At 37.6% G+C, this 19,708-nt stretch overlaps 1 protein-coding gene across 1 annotated transcript; it reads left to right on the top strand.

Moving 5' to 3' along the window:
* Positions 1-1,777: 1,777 nt before the first annotated feature.
* Positions 1,778-18,641, top strand: NEK3 (NIMA related kinase 3). Its single transcript, XM_070955914.1, has 14 exons — positions 1,778-1,846; positions 3,996-4,190; positions 4,980-5,073; positions 5,225-5,322; positions 6,447-6,530; positions 7,654-7,721; positions 7,845-7,931; positions 9,635-9,689; positions 10,453-10,653; positions 12,314-12,413; positions 14,056-14,160; positions 15,585-15,719; positions 17,266-17,386; positions 18,306-18,641. The coding sequence occupies exons 2-14, from the start codon at positions 4,074-4,076 to the stop codon at positions 18,424-18,426; spliced, it is 1,386 nt and encodes a 461-aa protein (XP_070812015.1). The 5' UTR covers positions 1,778-1,846; positions 3,996-4,073; the 3' UTR covers positions 18,427-18,641.
* The last annotated feature ends 1,067 nt before the right edge of the window (positions 18,642-19,708 follow it).

Genomic DNA, 19,708 nt, shown 5'->3' with positions numbered 1-19,708 from the left:
CTTTCCATTATAAACCAGGATAACCTTCATATTAAAGGTTAATTGGTATTATTTGGCCATTAACTGCACTGTACCCAAGCATCTTTTTTGACTATGAAAGCAATGAAATTCCTTTGTTTTTCATATACTGAATTGTAAAATTCAGGACTGCCTACTACACAAGCAGCCTCCCACCGGCCGGTACGCTCTCATAGAGAGGGGCTCCTCTGGGTGCCGTCAGCTAAACAATGTTGACTGGCGGCCCCCAGGGGGAGGGCCTTCTCTGTGGGGGCACCCACTATCTGGAACAAGCTCCCCCCAGAGATACGGAGGATCCCAGATCTGCGCACTTTCTGCCGTGCTCTTAAGACTCTCCAATTCCAGCAAGCCGGCCTGGCCTAATTTTCTCCCGTTTTAAAATTCTTTTAAATCGAAATTTTAATCTGTTTTAAATTATTGGGATTTTTAATTGTCTCGGGCTAAATTATTTAATCTGGTTTTAATTATGTTTTTTAACTTCTGTATCTATGTATTTTATTTTGTGCCTGCTCACCTCCCTGAGTCCTTCGGGAGTAGGGCGGTATATAAATCTAATTAAAATAAAATAAATAAATAAATAAAACAGTATCGGCTAATTTGAAACTACCCGATACCAGACTATTTCAGTTTATTGATGCCTAAGATTCAATGTGTAATGTCATCTTTCATTGTGTTGAGCTTCCCCATGTTCTCATTGTAATTTTGTCTTTGCAGCTTTGATGGTCTTTTACGGTATTGCAACATCAACAAGCAGACATCCTCAGGGTTTTAATCTCGTCATGTTACTTTAGTGCTCCAAAAGATATTCAGCTTTTCCTCAATTGCATATTGGGCATGATCTGACCTGCGAGGCCCATCATCCAATCTCACTTTGTCAGTCACTTCATATTGTCCATTTATTTATTTATTTTTGGTAGAAACCACTGCTTCTGCAAAGTGTGAGCTTTTGCCATTGTGACCCCTCTGCCTCCAGCTCCTTCCCATATGACTGCCCAATGCAACTGGGGCAGCTGGAGATGACCTTCATGCTTTGGGTGACTTCGTGGCATATATTGTCTTGGCACAGACTCGGGAACATTCCCACCAGTCCGATGAAGCAGCATAGCAGGATTTTGGTGTGTGTATTTGGGGAAGGGGGGGGCGCAGTTCAAACCCAGAACCCCCTCCTTTTATTCCCAGCACTTGATCTCCCTCTGTTTGAAACGGGTTCCATTAACACACAACCCCATGGGCAGCAACAGTCTCTAGTCGTTCATGAGCTTACCAAGAAGTCCACTATCAAAATTACTTCTAAAGGGATCCCTGGAAGAAAATCTTGGAGGAAACTAAAAATCTACCTTCCACCGGCGATGATCTACCCCCGTGCAAAAGAAAGCTTTGCGCTTTCCATCAAAACCACGCCCTTCGGGACCATTGTCTCCACCCTCTGTACTTTGTGTACGCCGCTGACCTGGCTGAGCCGAGAGGGGCAAGAGTCGCTCGATCCGAATTTGCAGCGTCTCGGTAGGCCGCCGGAGAACGGCGGGCGTCGTAAGAGAGAGGGCCATTGTGAGCCGCTTGCGTGCATCTAAAGTATACTAGCGAGAAGAAGATCCCTACTTTACGGCTGTCTCAGTCAAAAGGGGGGCGGGAAGCTCCTTTTCTCCCCTCAACGGAATTGGCTTCCCTGAACGGGATTTGCTGGATGTAGGGTGAGAATTGCTGGCTGGATGTAGGGACGGGTTTGAGGTTTCTTCACGACGTTCAGCCTCCGCCCTCCCGTGCCTGGAAGGGCGTTGGAAAAATTCGTGTCCTTTGCCTCCCAAGCCAGCAAAGGTATTCCGGGCCGGTATGTCTCTTATTGAGGATGAAAAACGCGATTAATGATACTCTCTACATTCCTTGCTGTTGTAGAGCTAAACCAAGTCCGAAATCCTCTGTGTTTGTGTGCCTGCGGCGCTGAAAAAAATGCCCTATGCTCAGTTGGTGAAATCCAAATTTTTTATTACCGGTTTTGTGGGCGTGGCAGGGGAAGGGTACTGCAAAATCTCCATTCCCACCCCACTCCAGGGATACTGCAAAATCTCCATTCCCTCCCCACTCCTGGGGGAAGGATATTGCAAAATCTCCATTCCTTCTCCACTCCTGGGGGAAGGATATTGCAAAATCTCCATTCCCACCCCACTCCAGGGATACTGCAAAATCTCCATTCCCTCCCCACTCCTGGGGGAAGGATATTGCAAAATCTCCATTCCCTCCCCACTCTGGGGCCAGCCAGAGGTGGTATTTGCTGGTGCTCCGAACTGCTCAAAATGTCCGCTACTAGTTCTCCAGAACCTGTTAGAACCTGCTGGATTTCACCCTGCCTATGTTGGTCAACCCTGTGTCTTTCATTTTCTTGATGTACTGTAACTGCTGCCTTTGGGGTGGATCACAACTTGGGTGCTTGGCCACCAAGCCTGTATTTATGACAGTTGCATTGTCCTGGGGTCATGTGATCATCATTTACGACTTTTCCAGCCAGCTTTTGACAACATAGTCAATGCGGGGAGTTGGATTCGCTTAATGACCATGTTATTCGCTTAACAACCATGGCAAAAAAGTGGTAAAATTGGGCACAACTCACTTAACAACCATCTTGCTAGTTCCAGTTGTGGTCGTAAGTCAAGGACTATGTAGAGACATGATTGATATGGGTTTGATAGTTTAATCATTATGGCTGAACACAAGCATAATGCCCCAAAATTATCTCCTTGATCTGTCAGAGTTGGATGAAGAAACAGAAACATACTTAGAAGTAGATTGAATGTTGCCCAAGAAGGGGATTAATTGGGATCATTCACTGAAGTTGACCAATATTGAAATTTCCTTACATATAGATGAGAGTATAAAGCAGGAAAATGGTGACGTAATGTCACCAGGTACTTGCACCAGATATTGGGACATGATTGATAACAATAACGTATTTTTATATGTTTTTTTACAAAGTTTATTTTCATTTTTAAAAATACAATACTTTACATATATACATACAAGGTTATTGCAACTAACGTATACAAATATGCGCCTATACCACTAATACAATCCATTTCAATTCGCTCTCTTTTCTTTCACCCAATTATACCATGAAATCCAATATTTGTAATAATCAGAATCTTTTTGGTTCCTAAGTAATTTCGTTAACCGGTCTGCCTCTGCGCATTCTGTAATTTTCCAAATCAATTTACTTTGTCAACCTGCTACAAGGAAAATATTTATAAAATGGTCTATCGTTGGCATATTCCCCTGGCAAGAATCGCAAGAATGTTCCCGGGAGTTTCCCCAGCATGCTGGAAGTGTGGGAATGGTAGTGGGACGTACTACCACCAATGGTGGACGTGCCCCAAAGCAGGCAAATATTGATCCAAGGTTCGGAACTGGATAGTGGAAATTACAGGATATAATATAGAGCTGAAACCAGAGACTTTTATTAGGAATGAAACCAGACAAAATAACTAAGGAAAAATGGTACTTGATCCTCCACATCACTACTGCAGCTAGGATACTATACGCGCAAGAATGGAAAAACGAATTAATATTTTTTATGTGTTATAGACACTGTAATAACTGTCTAATGTATCCTTTCGAAATCTGATGTCTAGAGATTATTCTGGTTGGTGGTAGAGGAGTTCTTTTCTGTCATATTTCATTTATATATTTTTGAACAAATCACTATCAATTATGAGTCACCACTTCATTAGTCACCACTAATTCAAAGAGTGTAGAGTTAAATAAAGAGACCTGCATTATGTTAATTATCCAGAGGTCTTCAGTTAGCAGATTGGAAAAATGGCTAAATTGGATACCGTAATTACTGGTTATACATATAAATATATAAATACGGTACTTTAATAATTTGCAAAGCTTTTAGTTTTGAAGTTGGAGAGAGAAATGGAGTATAGCATAAAGATGAATTGATAATCAACCATGTCTTTTATTATTTTGATACTTGTTACTAGGAAATTTTGGTGAAAGGAAACATTGAACCTGCTGAGCTTTCTGAAGACACCTGCAAAAACTGAAGCGGTTTGATTATCATGGAGAATTACAATGTACTAATGGAACTTGGGGAAGGATCATTTGGTAGAGTCCTCTTAGTTCAGCATAAAAGCACAAGACAGAAATATGCAATGAAAGAGATAAGACTTCCCAAGGTAACTACTTCTTTTCCTAACCCTAAATATAATCCCACTAGTTAGAGCATTGCAATACTTGTCAATTGGCTTTCAGGTGCTATTCAAAGTGTTTATTGTTATCCTTAAAACTGGTTCAGGATCAAGATATCTGTGGAACCACTATTCATTAATTATTCTTGTTGCTTGTCCAACAAGAATAATTTCCATCCAGGTACCTTTGCTTAAAGAATGCTACCTACAGGGATCATGGTAGCAAGTTAGTCTAATAATTTCTGGTATAAGATTGTGCCCAAACCAAGCCCAGGATACCTAGAGATTATAATTATAATTTATGTCCGGGGAGTTCTCAGTTTCATCTGAAATGAAACCTTTATAATTAGCTGATCCCCATTTAACAACTACCATTGCCTTCAGAGATTTGATTGATGATAAATAATAAGACAACTTTTGCATTACTGGTGCCCTGAACGAGGACCTTGTTACCTCAAGAAATTGCTCTGCTCTCTAACTTTCTTTGTTCTGGTGGCAATGTCGTGTTAAATAACATTTTCATTTGCTCTTTATCAAATTTTTGTTTAATTTTATATACCAATTGCTAAATGGAATGGTTGGGTCTTTGTGATTTTTTTCTTCTTGTTTGTGTAAATTTATTTTGAAGGATGTTTTTAAATTTGTTTAAAAATATTATTTTACTATATTCATAAATATTAAGCCTTTGATACTTTGATGAGCAAAAGCAAGAAATACAATAAGGAAAGTATAAAACAATGAGTTATCTAGTTTTACTTACAAGTAATATATTTTTAGTCTGTCTTCAATATAGAAAAGTCCTGGAATGAATCTATAATATTGGCTAAAATGAATCACCCAAATATTGTGATGTATGCAGACTCCTTTGAAGGTAAATATGTGCATTTTAATAATGTTACATATTACAATTACATTAATCAATTTGCTGAATTGCAAATGTCTTTTCATCTTCTTGATGTTTACTGTTTGTTACATTTCACTTGATTTAATACTAATGATTTTGAAAATTGTTTAAAAATTAGCTGATGGACATCTGCATATAGTGATGGAATATTGTGATGGTGGAGATCTCCTACAAAAGATTAAATTTCAGAAGGGGAAATTGTTTCCTGAAGATACAGTAAGAATCCAAATATATTCAAATTTTTATATAATTGAGACGGGAGACTTCGATGAATGTTGGGAGAGGTGTTAATAGGCTGTAGAGAAATAGTCTGTCCTTTATTAGCACCCCTTGATTTATTGTTGTAATCATAGCAGTAGACCAAAAATGTTTTTAAAGTGAAGCTAAATACAAAGAATATAAAGTACAAAGTAAAAGGGATAACCTTATCATGATTGTGCCACTTATAGCCCAAAATCGGGAATTTGGTATCAGCTTTTCCAATTAACCAGTGTTATTAAATGGCATCAATTTTTGAGAGCCATGGGTCCCTTTATCAAGTAAAATTTGTTAGTCTGGAAAGGTGCTCCAAATTCCTGAATTTTAGCTTCTGCAGATAAATACAGTTCTCTTTCTACAGTGACACTAATATAGAGTTTCTTTATACAATATTATGCTTTTGTATCAGCATGGCAGATCAGGCAAAATTTATAACTTTTCACTTTGAAAAGTAAAAGAATAAATCACTTCAAAACTATATTTTCTTCTTTGTACTTATTTTGCATGGCTGTATTTGTAAAAGGTAAAGGACTGTTTTCATCCTTTAGAATCTGGAAATATACTTTACATCCTGTAGATCAGTGGCCCTCAACCTTTTGGGCACCAGGGATTGGTTCCACGGCAAGAGGTTTTTCCATAGACTGGAGGGGGTGTGGTTTCATGTCCTGCCTGCATCCCATGGATGGAGGTTTGCTTGTTGCGCGAACTGATTTCTGGCATGCTGTGGCCCGGTACCCGGTAGGGACCCTGCTGTAGATGGTATCGATATACACTTCTTTTGATTTCAGGTTTGAATAAGGGTTTAATTAAACCTTTTTAGATGCAGTAAAGTATCATTTCTATGGTGGAACATGTTTCAAGTAGCTCATAGTAATCCAATATAAAATTTATTTGAGATTAACCAGGTTCATATATAAACTAAGAATGAATTAGTAGTATTCACAATACTAATGCAGATTAGCAGTAGAATATTTTGAAGTACTTGCTTGATTTCACATATTGTATCTAATTGTATAATTACTGACCAATATTCTTTTACAGTTCAGTTCATTTTCATTTGCTGTATTTTGTCTCTCTCACAGATACTTAAATGGTTTGCACAGATATGTTTGGGTGTAAATTATATTCATGAGAAACATATATTGCACAGAGACATCAAATCAAAGGTAATTGGAATCTCCTCAGTAGGTTTTACTATAAAATTACTACCAGGCATTTCCTGTTTAGAAAGTTGAAAACTATAAAACCATCTGTACTATAAATGTCAGTTTAGTATTACTTTAAATACATACAAATATTTATATGTATTCCTGTTTTTATCAAACCACTCACATACCAATAACAAAGTATGTTCCAAGGCAACTCTTTCATGCTCACTGGACTCTCTTATTGACTTAACTTAAATAAAATATTACATTAATGGAAATAAATTGTAGTTTTCATACTGCATATCAAGGTACAAGCCTCTAATATCAGAGTGATCCATGCCCTATAAAATTCCAATTGGTGTAGTAGTGCAGAGAGCTGGTTACTTTCTCATAAATGAGTGTATTATTACTGGTTATATCCACTCTGGCAGATATTCTAAAATAGGCAACTATTCATTAAGCATGTTCCCTGAACATGGTCTCAAAATGCTAAATGTGCCCCCAGCCTCCAGAATGGCCTGTCTCTCTTGTTTGAGTCCAAGCTCACAGTCAAATGGAAGTATGTGCTTTATCCAATGAGATAAGTATAGAGATTATTTGAAGTCCATTTGTGTCGGACTCATCATCTGAAATAAGGTAATTCTTTTAATGTGATTTACTAAGGGAAGTTTCCATTTAAGCTGAGTTGGGACATCGTGATTAATATTTGGATATAATAGTAGTAAGAGGAAGAAGAAAGCAAGGGCATCTTGGGTGCAATCCCAAAACATCTGGAGCCATTGACATTGACAAAACGAGTCAGTCAATTGCAAAAGGCAGCTTCACTTGGATCAGTTTCCATTCTTCAACAATATCTTCAGCATCAAACAACATAAACTGTCTAGCTGAGGGCCTTGGAAAGGACTCAATGGATGGATAAAAATGTCGGATCCAGACTAAACATCTGATTGATTCATTCTGTATGATGAACCATAATAATGAAAAACATTAATTATATTTATTGATCCTTAATCTCTAGAACATGGAATTAAACATAGTATATACTATTAATAGGGTCATTAAATAGGGCTGATGCTGTAAATAGAAATGAAAATACACTGTATAGAGAATGAAATCCATCTTATTTCTGTTTCAAATATAGAATGTATTTCTCACACAAAATGGAAAAATAAAACTGGGAGACTTTGGATCTGCAGTTCTTCTTAAAAAGCAAGTATATGTCAAATTGTGTCTAGAAATTTGTTTTGACTTTTAAAAAAAATATCTAATAACTGGTTGCTGTTCGAATATTCATCCGTTCATCACTAACATTTATATTTGTTTTTGGACTAGCCCCATGGCATATGCTTGTTCATATGTAGGAACCCCTTACTATGTGCCTCCAGAAATTTGGGAGAATATGCCATACAACAATAAAAGGTAAGAATTAATCAAAGTCTATAAGAATCTTGATTTTAAAACTCTATAGTATTGGAGAACTAATGGAAAAATTGTATATAGTGCTCACAATTTGAGAATATTACTCAATTTACAAACATGATTCAAAACTAAATATTTTATGCACTTATGGTAAGGAATAACTGATAGAACTTAAAAAATAAATTTTCTTTAAAATATTTTTTAAATAATGTAAGTAGGGGGAATGTATTCCATGCAAAAGATAAACTTCATAAGGCAGGTTTTAATAACCTCAAATCTGGAGGGATCCTTATAGTATGTTAGAATTAGTGCCCTCCAAAATTTAGAAATGGTTATATATGTATCTTGCTTATGTGAAGTGGGATCTGACTCATTGGTGAAATTCAATTTTTTTTGCTACTGGCTTGGTGGGCGTGGGAGGGGAAGGATGCTGCAAAATCTCCATTCCTTCCCCACTCCTGTGGGAAGGATATTGCAAAATCTCCATTCGCACCTCATTCTGGGGCCAGCCAGAGGTGGCATTTGCCGGTTCTCCGAACTACTCAAAATTTCCGCTACTGGTTCTCCAGAAGCTGCTGGATTTCACCCCTGGTCTGACTGCTCAAGAAAACATTCTTGGGTGGAGCAGACAGATCCTGTTGGACTGTCTGAGTTTTAATATGTTGTTTAAATTACTAAGTGCATGTTTACAGCCTATAAATAGGAACTCCTCTTTGGAGAAGCCATTTAGCAAGTTTGTTCTTTAATATTTTGAGTTTTTCTCTCCATCTATTAACTTTTGTTGTGTTACAACCTTTTAATTAGTGACCATAATAACAGGTTTGACTTGATTCCACCAAGTGACCATAATCAAGTGATCCTCTAAATAAGAGAATCAATCAATCAATCAATCAATCAATCAATCAATCAATCTAATAGCAACCTTCCTTTCCTACATTTAAGAGTCTAGGCTGCCAATAAAAGAATCCATAGCACAGGAGAAAACTACAGTAGAGTACAAAAACTCAAAGGTTACTATTTGGAATGTTGGCTGCAAGATTAAAATTATACTTATTCATCCCACCCACCCACCCCCCAAAAAAATCACAGTCTCTCTCAGGAAGAACTCTGATTGAAAATAGTAGCATTAACAGTAAATCAAAGGAAACTGACGTTCTAGTAAGAAACTGAACAAGATAAGATTTTCTCTTCACCTGCCCCATGCTGTCCTTTAAATTAGCTCAATCTTGTTCTGTTGGCAGGATCAGGATTGAACTCATTTGTCATCGTGTCTAGTTGCATTTTAATTTCAACATATAACATGTTGATTTGCTATTGGAGAAAAACAGACATAACATTTTGGTAGGGTCCAAGAGCCTATTTAACAATTTCCTTCTGTTTTCTGCTTCACAACGCTTTATCGTTTCTCTTCTAGTTTCTCCTCATTAGCGTTTAGAGGGGGGAAAGTTCAGCAACCCTGCTTCCTACAATTCTTTATTTTGTTATATTAAACTCCTGTTGTGATTACAACAATTAGGAAGAACTGCCTCACATTACAATACATGTTTTTGCAGTACCCGACATTCTATTTAACATGGCTATTTTTAATTCCTCATGCAGCACCTTGAGAACAAAAAAGAAAGAAAAACCCTCATAACTTATTTTTAGCAAATGTCATATTAACTGTGATCTGAAGCTAACATATTTAAATCTTGCTTTTCTAGTGATATTTGGTCTCTGGGCTGTGTTTTATATGAGCTGTGCACCTTAAAACATCCAGTGAGTATTTTTTTTAATGTTTTATTTCCAGGAAATGATGAAGTTCCTATGTGTGTGTCCCCTCCCCTCAGTTAGCAATACTTTAATTTTGTAACACATACATACTAGAATGTGTATAGAACAACATAATATAGCTCAATTTAATGACACTAATAATTAGCCCTGTAGGCCACATAGTAAACATGCAAGGAAATAAGTGAGATTGAAAAGCAAAAAATACAGAATATCATAAGTGTCAGATTTCATGTCAGAGACAAAAACAAATCTTAACTCCCCAGAGACTAAATCCCACATTCAGAATGTTTCTGAGCAGAAATCTCATTGGTCTGAAACAGCTAGATTTTTTTTTTATTTTTGAGTAGAATGAAATCAAATAACAGAAAATATCTGCCAATTGCAGGAACAGCTTTTTAAGCCCATGTGCTGCACAGGTCTGTAGTCCAAAAATTAGGACTCTCATTAATTTAAATTTTAATCTCATTTAAAAATTAAGAATTCCTGGCTTTTTCCTGATACTCAAGGCTATGAAAGGCTTCTGGGTGATGTTGATATAATGGTTTGCCCAAGCTTAGGAATCACTGGTTTCTGCCACATTGCCTTTATTCCTGACAATAGAATTCTTACTTCCGATGTATCATGCACTGTTAAATCATTCACATGAATTGTGCAAAGATGATATGAATGAATTTTTATAGAGTTTTTAATAAACTAAAAATGTTACTACTACTAAGCTGTATATTTTTCCTGTATTTGTTAAATTTAGTTTCAGGCTAAGAGTTGGAAACATCTTATACTTAAGACATGTAAAGGATACTACAATCCACTTCCATCACTCTATAGCTATGAACTTCACTATTTGATAAAGCAGATGTTCAAGATAAATCCCAAGTACCGTCCATCAGCTAGTACAATTCTTGCAAGAAAGTGCCTGGCGAAATGTATTGGACAATCTTCATTTCCAGAGGTAATAGCATACAAATGAATATTGTATTTGGGTCAGAAATAGGAACAGTGCTTCATGTCTCATGTGGGCACACTTGCTGTACCTAGTGACGGCTCTTTAGAAAGGTACAGCTTTTCCTTGGCAGAAACAGTTGCCACAGTCATTCCCAAAAATGTGAGTTAAGGAAGCACTGTCTTTGTATGATTTCCTCTCTCCAAGTTTCTTCCCCAAAGGTATCACATGGGTATATCAAGGCATGCCCAAATTACCCATTCCACTGCAAAATGAACCAGCTGTAGTTTCCATGAAGTCTCCAAGAACAGTCCCACATGGGTTGCATTACATTAGTCTAACTGTGAGGTGACTTGTGTATGAGTTACTGTTTGAAGAGCCTCCCAATCTAGAAACAAGCATATCTGATGCACTGGTTGTAGTTGGGCTGAGGCCCTGTTGGCCACAGCTACCACCTGATCTTTGTGCAGGAACTGTGAGTTAACTCCAGATTGGACAGCAGTCTTAAATGGGGAAGTGCAACTCAATCCCAATCTAAAAATAAAAAGTCTTCAGATTTGGGAGGAGGGAGGCAAAAATCCACAGCCATTTTGTTTTTGCAAGCTTGAGCATGTCTGTGTTTCTACATCCGGACCCACACAGTCTTCAGATATAGGACATTGATGGCAGCACTTGGCCTGCCCAAGATTAAGGTGAACAATTGGTGTCATCCACATATTGATGATAGCAGCTCCCAAACTAACAGATGACCTCTCCCAGGATTTTCCTATAGAAGTTAATAGGCGAGAGTGTATCAAGCTTTGAGGCATCCTACAGATAAGGGGCTCATTCTGAGACTTCTCCCACTTGCTTACACTGACTGGAATTGACCACCAAGAAAGAAAACCATTATGATGTGCTGCCCATAATTCCCAAACCATGCAGCTGATGCAGAACTGTGATTGAGGATATTGAAAGCCACTGAGAAATCACGAGGATGGACATACCACCATTCCGGCGTCATCAGATGCCATCAGCAATGTGACTAATGCCATCTCCATACTGAATCCACCCTAAAACTAGGCTGTTTCTGTAACCCATCTCTCCCGCCTCCCCCCCCCCCCCCCAGCAAGATCATAGCATCTTAAACTGGACTGGTGGGTAACTATTCACCATTCTAATCACCACAGGATAATCCTGAATGTGGACTTTTATGTTCAATCAGTCTTTGCCTTTCTCCAACAGTACTTCTGGCACGTCCTTTCCTTAAACCAAATCATTCTTTTTTACAGTGAATGTCACTTGGCATTCGAGATCAAGACTCTTTTGTATTTGACAGCATACAGTTTAATTACTAAATAGTTGGTATTCAGAAATGTGTTTAATTTTTTTCCCTAATAAAAAAGGGATGTATTTAAATGACTTTTTCCAACAGAACATATTTTTCTTTCCTGATTTTCCTGAGAGTAGTTTTTTTTCCCTATGTCTTATTCATATGCAGCTTTTACACCTGCTCAAGAGTTTTAAGGATCGTCCTGAACAAATATAGTGGCCATATGTGGAGTGAACATAAGAGCATAGGAACGTCCTTTTATGTAAATGGATGCTTACTCATATAATATTGAGTATAGTATGACTTTCAACTTTATTTAGGTTGTTCAGTTAATAATGATATCTTAATCTTAAGAAGGAGGATGGTACGTATGCAGGAAGCAAGAATTCAGAAACAGAAGTCATATCCAAGAACTTCAGTGAAATGGAATTGAAGAAAACAAGTGTGGATCAAAAAGGTATATTCAGAAATGATCTGTTTGGAGACCATGGTCTGAGATTAGTTTTCATAAGGTTGTGTGGCTTACACCACCAGTGTAGATAATTAAAGCTTTTCTGACAATGCAGTCCTAGGAATGCTTATCAGAATTCAGCATGACTTGCTTCTGAATAGGATTGCACTTTCAAACAATAAAGAAGATTGGTATGTATATCATTTTTTTTTCAAACACCTTTTCCTCAAGGTTCCAAATATAGTCTTTGCTTCTGAATTAAGGCGAATATATGTGTCCCAGGATGACTGTTCTGTCCCCGTCTCCACACACACACAAATACAGCCAGCCGAGGGTTAAGAAAGCACTTGGCACGCACACAGGTCGTTATCTAAACTTGGCAACAAAACAAGCACCGTCTGCCAAGAGCTTTACTTCAACAGATAATATAAAATACATAAGAATTGTAAATAGTCCAGCTCAAACAATATCCCTTCGGCTGATTTACACGTTGTTCAAGTGACTAGCCAGAGTTAGTTTTTGTTCGTCACAGAGTTTTCAACGGCCACCACACTCTCTTATATAGTCTCTGGGGTGTGGTCCAGTGACTCAGTTATAATCCCTGGCACGCCTCCTTAATTGCTGCAACCGTTTATCATGCCTTCGTTGGCGTGGATCCAGGAACGACAGATCACCTCCCTCGCTCTCATCGGAGACACCTGGCTCCTGGCTAATCTCCTCTTCCTTGGCCGGCACTTGAGGCAGTGCCAGAGGGGAGGGGCCTGGAGAGGGAGGCCTGGCTGACTCCTCTTCTTCATGTTCGGAGCCTTCTTCCTCCGATGAGATAGGCTCGGAGGGCGGGGTCACAACAATGACGTTGCAGAATCCAGTTTGGGTCGGTCACTGGGACCAGACCCAGATTTTCCAACTTCTGCTAGAGAGAAGTTCCCTGAGGATGGGCTCGAGCACTAATCTGAAAGCTCGGAAGACTAAAACTCTGGTCCCACTGATTGACCCAGATTGGATCCTGCAATAGTCTTTACTTTCTTATATTTGAATATTTAAAACTTTTTTCATTATGGAAGGGTTAAAGAAGATAAAATCTGGATTGTGTGAGCCAAAGATTACTCAACAGGAATTTCTTCTCTACTTCCTGAAGATATCTGTGCTTTGACAATATATTCTTGAAAGTCTGAAACATTTAGTACAGATAAGAACAACTTCAACAATATTAGGGTTGAGTTAGGGATGTCTTGGATGCCATCACAAATTGTCAGGCTGATACTTTTGGCTCCTTTTTGTGCTTTAGATTTTAAAGGCAGAAATAGGAGAGGGAGACAGTGCTATCATTATCATTATGCCTAAAATTACGCACAAAATTTGGCCATTTTGTTTCTAGTTGATGGCAAGATACTGGATCCTGGTCCACAAATAGGATGCTGGAGGTACCTCTGCCTTAGAAGTAGGTTGATAGGAAATAAGGATTAATATGAAAAAAATCACTGTTCTTTCTGCAAAATCATTCTTTTTCAAGGGCTTAACCACATTTCAGCCATAGAAAATACTATATTGGTTATTGGAGTTAGTGAATATTTGAGAATTCTACCAAATTTTCCTAAAACATTTCTTTTAAAAGATTTTCCCAAATACTGTATTGTTTTTTTCCCAGAACTTCATAGACAAAAATGGGAAAAAGGAAGATGCAGTACAGTGGTCAAAATTTTAGAAAATGCACCTTTACTTTCTTCCAGTATTGCAACCAAGGAGGACACAGGTAAGATAATATGCATCTTTATTTGCATATTTTATATTATATGCCATTAGAGATACTTGCTCTACTGGAATTGCCATTTTTGGCTTGCATATTTTTTATGTCAGTGTGCAGCATGTGGAAAGAGAAATTGGTTCTACAAACCAATTTGGGTGAAGAATCCTAAATCTACAAACTATTAAAAAAGCTGGGACAAAAGGATACTGTTTTAAAGGGTGTGAGGGGAAACCAGAGGGAGAAAAGAGTTCTGTTTGATTAATTACATAATTCTGCATTTAGGTTGTCCAGAATGTTTTATTAATTTATCTGGAAACAGTTTTTGCCCCGATCTGGGAGAATGATGCCAGACATCAGAGTGGTGGGAATGGTACTAGAAATTGACTCCAGAAAACCATATCAGTTTTAAATTGATGCTGTCTTCCCAAATCTAGGGTTTGGGTTTATGATTTGCTTGCTTTAGTGTCATTTCTTTCCAACTTCTCTGATGCTTTTGGCATCTTTTTGGGAGGGCAGAAACCAAGAGTAGGGTAGAGATGGTAATTCCCGAAGACTTCAGAAAGATTGGGTTCATTCTAAACTGAGGTTGATGGTTGCTATCCCTTTTTGGTGATATATACTGTGGATAGTAGATAGGGGAGACCCAGGTCATTCTCTGTGTGTAAAAATCTTGAATTGGGCTTCACTGAGAGATGTGTTACAAACAAGATCTTAATGATTATTTAGATTGACTATCTCACCACAGACCATAAGTAGTCTCTTGGCGGTTCAACACTAAGCATTAAAAGGTGAGTCTGCTTGAATAACGTACATTATCCAAGAGCCCATTAACGCTTTTCAAACATTTGTGATTGAAAGCAAATAGTAAGAAAACATCATTACATACAGTAGTTGTACATTTATAACTGCAGTTTCAACATCTATGCCATAGAGCTGCATCATACGTTGATTTATTTCATTTTGGGTTTTTTGGAGGAGGGGTCAGATTGGAGTGACATATACAGTCCTCAGATTTTCTCTGCTCAAAATCTTTCTGTGTGATATACATACTTAATTTTAAAGCATATGATTTAGAACAATGAATTTAGGATAGTGAATTAAGTGTGCCTGTAATGGGTCAGTTACACTGTACGTTTTTCAAAAAATAAGCATGCTACAAAGCTATACTTTGGCATGAGTTCATTAAACATATAATAGCTAAATAAATTGAATGTAGTTCTGCTTGTCCACCACCAACATGGGAAATACTGGTTAAAAAAAAAGAGTTTCATTTTTTGTGGTCTTAAGTTTATTTATGGTATGTAGTGTTACAACATTCTTTTTGGAAGGTTTCTGGCAATAGTTTAAGGTGTTTATTTTAAGTTCTATAGTTTGACATAGAAAAAAGGATAATTTCTCTAGTAATATTGTATTTCTGTTCCTTTAATTAGGTGGCTGTGTGAGAAAATATGATGAAAATGTCAAACGTAAACAGTGGAATAAGGAACCTTCACAGACTTTGATGAATATTCTTCACAATGCTGATGTTAACTTAGCTTTTAAGACATACACTATCTACAAAGCAGGTAAATCTTTTTTTCTCATCATAGTGAGAAGTTCACTTCAAAGTTCTTAGAATGGGATCATGGATAGGTGCTTTTAGCATATGATGTTCATGGTTTGGAGATTGGGAAGGTCTTAAAAAAAAGGAAATTAGAGTTTCTGAAGCTTCAGTGAACCAGGATAGCTGCTGCGGGTTCTGGCTTTGAATTCTCAATGGCACTTTCAGTGGGAAGGTGAAACCATCTTTTGAAATTTCAGCTGAATTAGTAACTGGTCTTATAACTGCAGTGGATGCTATTCTCCAAAATGGCAGATAGAGGTTATAGTAGTGGAAAAGCAGCAAAAGTGGTGGAAACAGTGAATGTGGCCACAGTGGAGCAGTAGGAGAGCCACCTATCAGCTATTCCTGAATGCCCAGAGATTCGCTGTTAGGTAGTTTGTCAATTATAGCAGAGCTGCAGAAGAGCACTCTCTTGGCTGCAGCAACGATGATCAATCTTTTCCCTGCTGTTTCAGAATGAACTGGTCTACTTGCTCTCACTACCTTCTGAGGTTTTTAGGATAAGATGTGATCAAACCTTGGTGCTGAGTCTCAGTGGGAGCTAGAGTTAGCTGGTGGCTTTAGTATGGTTTGCAGAAGGGGTGGTATTCACTTACCTTCGCTACCAGTTCGCAAATGTGAGTGTGCATGTGCAGAGCGTCAAAAACGTGGATAAATGGGATGTGAAATCTGAACCAGTTTACTACCGGTTCGCTGGCTGCGCATGCGCAGTACGCACCGTGCACCAAATGTGAGGTGCGCGCACGCAGTGCACGCCAAAAGAAGACATGCAGTAAGTAGAACAGCGCGCAGAGGAGGTGGGGTGATCAGCTGTGGCGCACAATCTTTTTTTTTTACTTTTAAAAGCATTGCTTTTTTAAAAAAAGCATTGCGCTCCTCAGCTGTGATTGTCAGAGGCTTTTTTTTACCTTTTAAAAGCATTTGTTTTACAAGAGGTTGTAGAAAAAATGCTTTTAAAAGTAAAAAAAAAGCCTCTGATGATCGCGCAGCTCAGTTGGGCGTGGGCGTGGGCGGGTAGGGATTTTTGCTATCGGTTCTCCAAACCACCCACCGCCATCGCTACCGGATCGAGCGATCCAGTCTGAACTGGGAGCATTTCACCTCTGTAAATGGGACATGATTACATCCGGGCAGGTGGGCAGAGCCTCCCGCAGCCGCCGCTACCGATTCAAACTAGATAGAACCGGCTGAATACCACCACCGGTTTGCAGGCAATGGGGATTATAGATGCTCTGGATGGGAGATGTAAAGAGTGGGTGGGAGAGGGTTACCTTAGCTATAGAGTGCTTGTTTGGTTGTTTCTTTTAATGAGGTCATTGATTTCTCCTGATGAGAATAGAGAATCAAATTGGTGGTAGATGAGACAGTGGGAATTTGTAGGTTGTGCTTAAGTGCTATGTGAAAAAAATAAGGAACAAGACACAGATTTATTGATTTTCTTACTGATTTTTAAAATATCGGAATAGAAGTAACCATTGAATATTTGCACTGATTTTTAAATATCAAAGCCTCAGATGACCTACTGAGAGGACCACTTACAGGAGAGAACAACGCATCTGATGAACCAGATGGTGAAACTTTTATGGAGGATGCAGAGAGACTTGAACCTAGATCAGATGAAGAGGACACGTATGTTGAAATACAGTTTGAAAAACTAATTGTTGGAATTCTTTTCTATTCTACTTCAATGTAAACATGTCTCATAAAAAATCCAATTGTAACTTCATGCCATTTTTCAACTATGGGTTGAAAAATCCCAGAGTTTTATTTTTAGATCAGATCCCCCCCCAATTCTATCTCTCCCCCTTTTGCCCCCCAATTCCGTTTCGATCAGCAGAAGTCTTGTCCCTCAATGTGATACATTCCTAATTTGGTTTAGGAGCAGGTATACTATAACAAGTAATATGTGGAACAAATTCTGAATCTTACATTTTATGATACATGAATTTCATTATAATCTCATGGAATTATAGTCTCTCTTAAAACATGAAAAATTGGAAGTCTTCATGAGTGATCTGTCATACCGTGTATTATGCTATCACCGGAGCATGACATTTGAACTCAGTCTGCCTTTTATGTAAGAACATAGTGGTTGTTACAAATTTAGTGTTCTATATTTTTAAGGAGCCCACTAGCACAGAAAAGTATCTAATTTATACCTTGTAGTCTTTGTCTACAAAAGAAATATTGAATATTATTTCTAATCATAAAGCTTATATGTGACCAATGAAAGTTCTCAAAAAAGCAGATAGGCAAAATTAAACAGAACATAAATATATAAATATTTGTTTTAGACATTCAAAACTTTCCCCAGAGAAAAATAATCTCTGTCTTTCAAGCACATACTATATATGCATTTTGACTGTAATGGATAACAGAATAGATTGTGCAGAAGAATTTTAGAATTTATAGAATAATTTTAATAGTAAAGATACCGCCTAGAAATCCTGAGGGTTTCTAATCAGAAAATATGTGTATTTAGTAGTTATGGATTTGTTTAAATGATAATCTCCCTTTCCTCTCTTAATTGTTCTTTATATTTTCATAGGGATTTTGAAGCAGAAGATGATCCAGACTGGATTTCTGAATTGCAAAAGATGATCAAACCAATGGAACTGAAGAAAGAAGTACCAATAGATAATCCAGTATCAGTGCAAAAACATTGCTGAACCATTTCAGAAACTAGGAGCAACAAACTAATTGACACATGATTTCAGATATATTTATTTGAGAAAGCAAATTTAATTTGGGTTATTTTTGTTGTAAAAAAGGTATAGCAATTACGTTCTTCTTAAAGATATTAAAATGAGCATTTTTTTACACAGAATTCTTTACTCAGTATAGAAATATTCTGTCAAAATTGGAAATATGTCAAAATTAGAAGTGTACCATATTAGAGGGCAGACTAGAATTAGCACAATCTGAGATATAGAGAGCAAGATAAGTTTTGCAATTGTTAATAAACCTGCTCATTTCAATTCTTCCTCATTTCCAAAATTATATCTTCTTGAATCTTGTCTTTCATTACTATGATTTCAGGAGCCATGTCTTTCATCTATTTCTGCTTCTTATTCATCTGTTATATAAACTTAATTCATTGAATGCAGTTAGGGAATTGGTGCTTGGAGAGCAATATTTATCCTAAACAGGAAACCCAAGGACTTGGCCAGTTGGTCCTCAGCAGGATAGATGTTAGCAGCATAATCACCAAACAACCCTGCCATTACAGTGGTGTTCTATCAGGATTTTTGCCAAGGAATCTAGTTATCCCTTCATGCCTGCTAATTGAAAAAAATCTCTGAGCGGCTCAGGCATGCGACACATAAAAGATTCAGTATAAATGATTTTACAGGTGACCCCAAAATCTGAATCTCCATTATCTTGCATATGAAAGTACATATGTTTATTGAGATTTTGGACTGAAGTGTACTGGTTGTTAACTGCTAAATAGATGTCAATGAAAAGGACACAGCTAAAAATCTCTTTTTGGGGGCGGGGTGCTTTCATGTATCAAATTAAGTATTTAACAAAAATACATATTTTTTCATACAGGATATTATACTTTAGGGATTATATTCTTTTTATATTAATTGAAAATGCTAAACTAGTAAAAACTTCAATAAATATTACAGCTTTGAAAAATGTTTTGCTTCAAGAGGTTCCCACCCCGAGGATACCTACTGAGATGTTAAAAGAAATACATTCTGATGAAATTTTTTAAGTGTCTCCCAGCTTTGATGACTTCCAGATATGAAGGTGCTTGGCAAGCAGAGCATCGACTAGAATTCTGCCAGCTGAAGTTCACACAGAGTTTGAAATGAGACCTTCAGTTATCTGGGAATAAATTCATACTGAACCAATCGAATTTTTAGTAGATATTCACCTTGTAGCTTGGCTAAAGCAACAATCTACCCTGTGCATTTTAAAATTCTTGTTCTATCTGTGTGGTTA

This window comes from Pituophis catenifer, unplaced genomic scaffold (genome assembly GCF_029215685.1).
Source record: "Pituophis catenifer annectens isolate HBS135680 unplaced genomic scaffold, rPitCat1.0.hap2 SCAF_1, whole genome shotgun sequence".
In the NCBI taxonomy this organism is placed as follows: Eukaryota; Metazoa; Chordata; class Lepidosauria; order Squamata; family Colubridae; genus Pituophis; species Pituophis catenifer.
Note: the sequence above shows the minus strand (reverse complement) of the source record. Positions and strands in the feature narration are given on the sequence as shown.

Excerpts from the sequence above, each read along its gene's own strand:
- NEK3 (XM_070955914.1), top strand. The coding sequence starts at position 4,074 with ATGGAGAATTACAATGTACTAATGGAACTTGGGGAAGGATCATTTGGT. Across the intron at positions 5,074-5,224 it reads GTATGCAGACTCCTTTGAAG|CTGATGGACATCTGCATATA; the intron begins GTAAATATGTGC and ends TTTAAAAATTAG. Across the intron at positions 14,161-15,584 it reads TGCAACCAAGGAGGACACAG|GTGGCTGTGTGAGAAAATAT; the intron begins GTAAGATAATAT and ends TCCTTTAATTAG.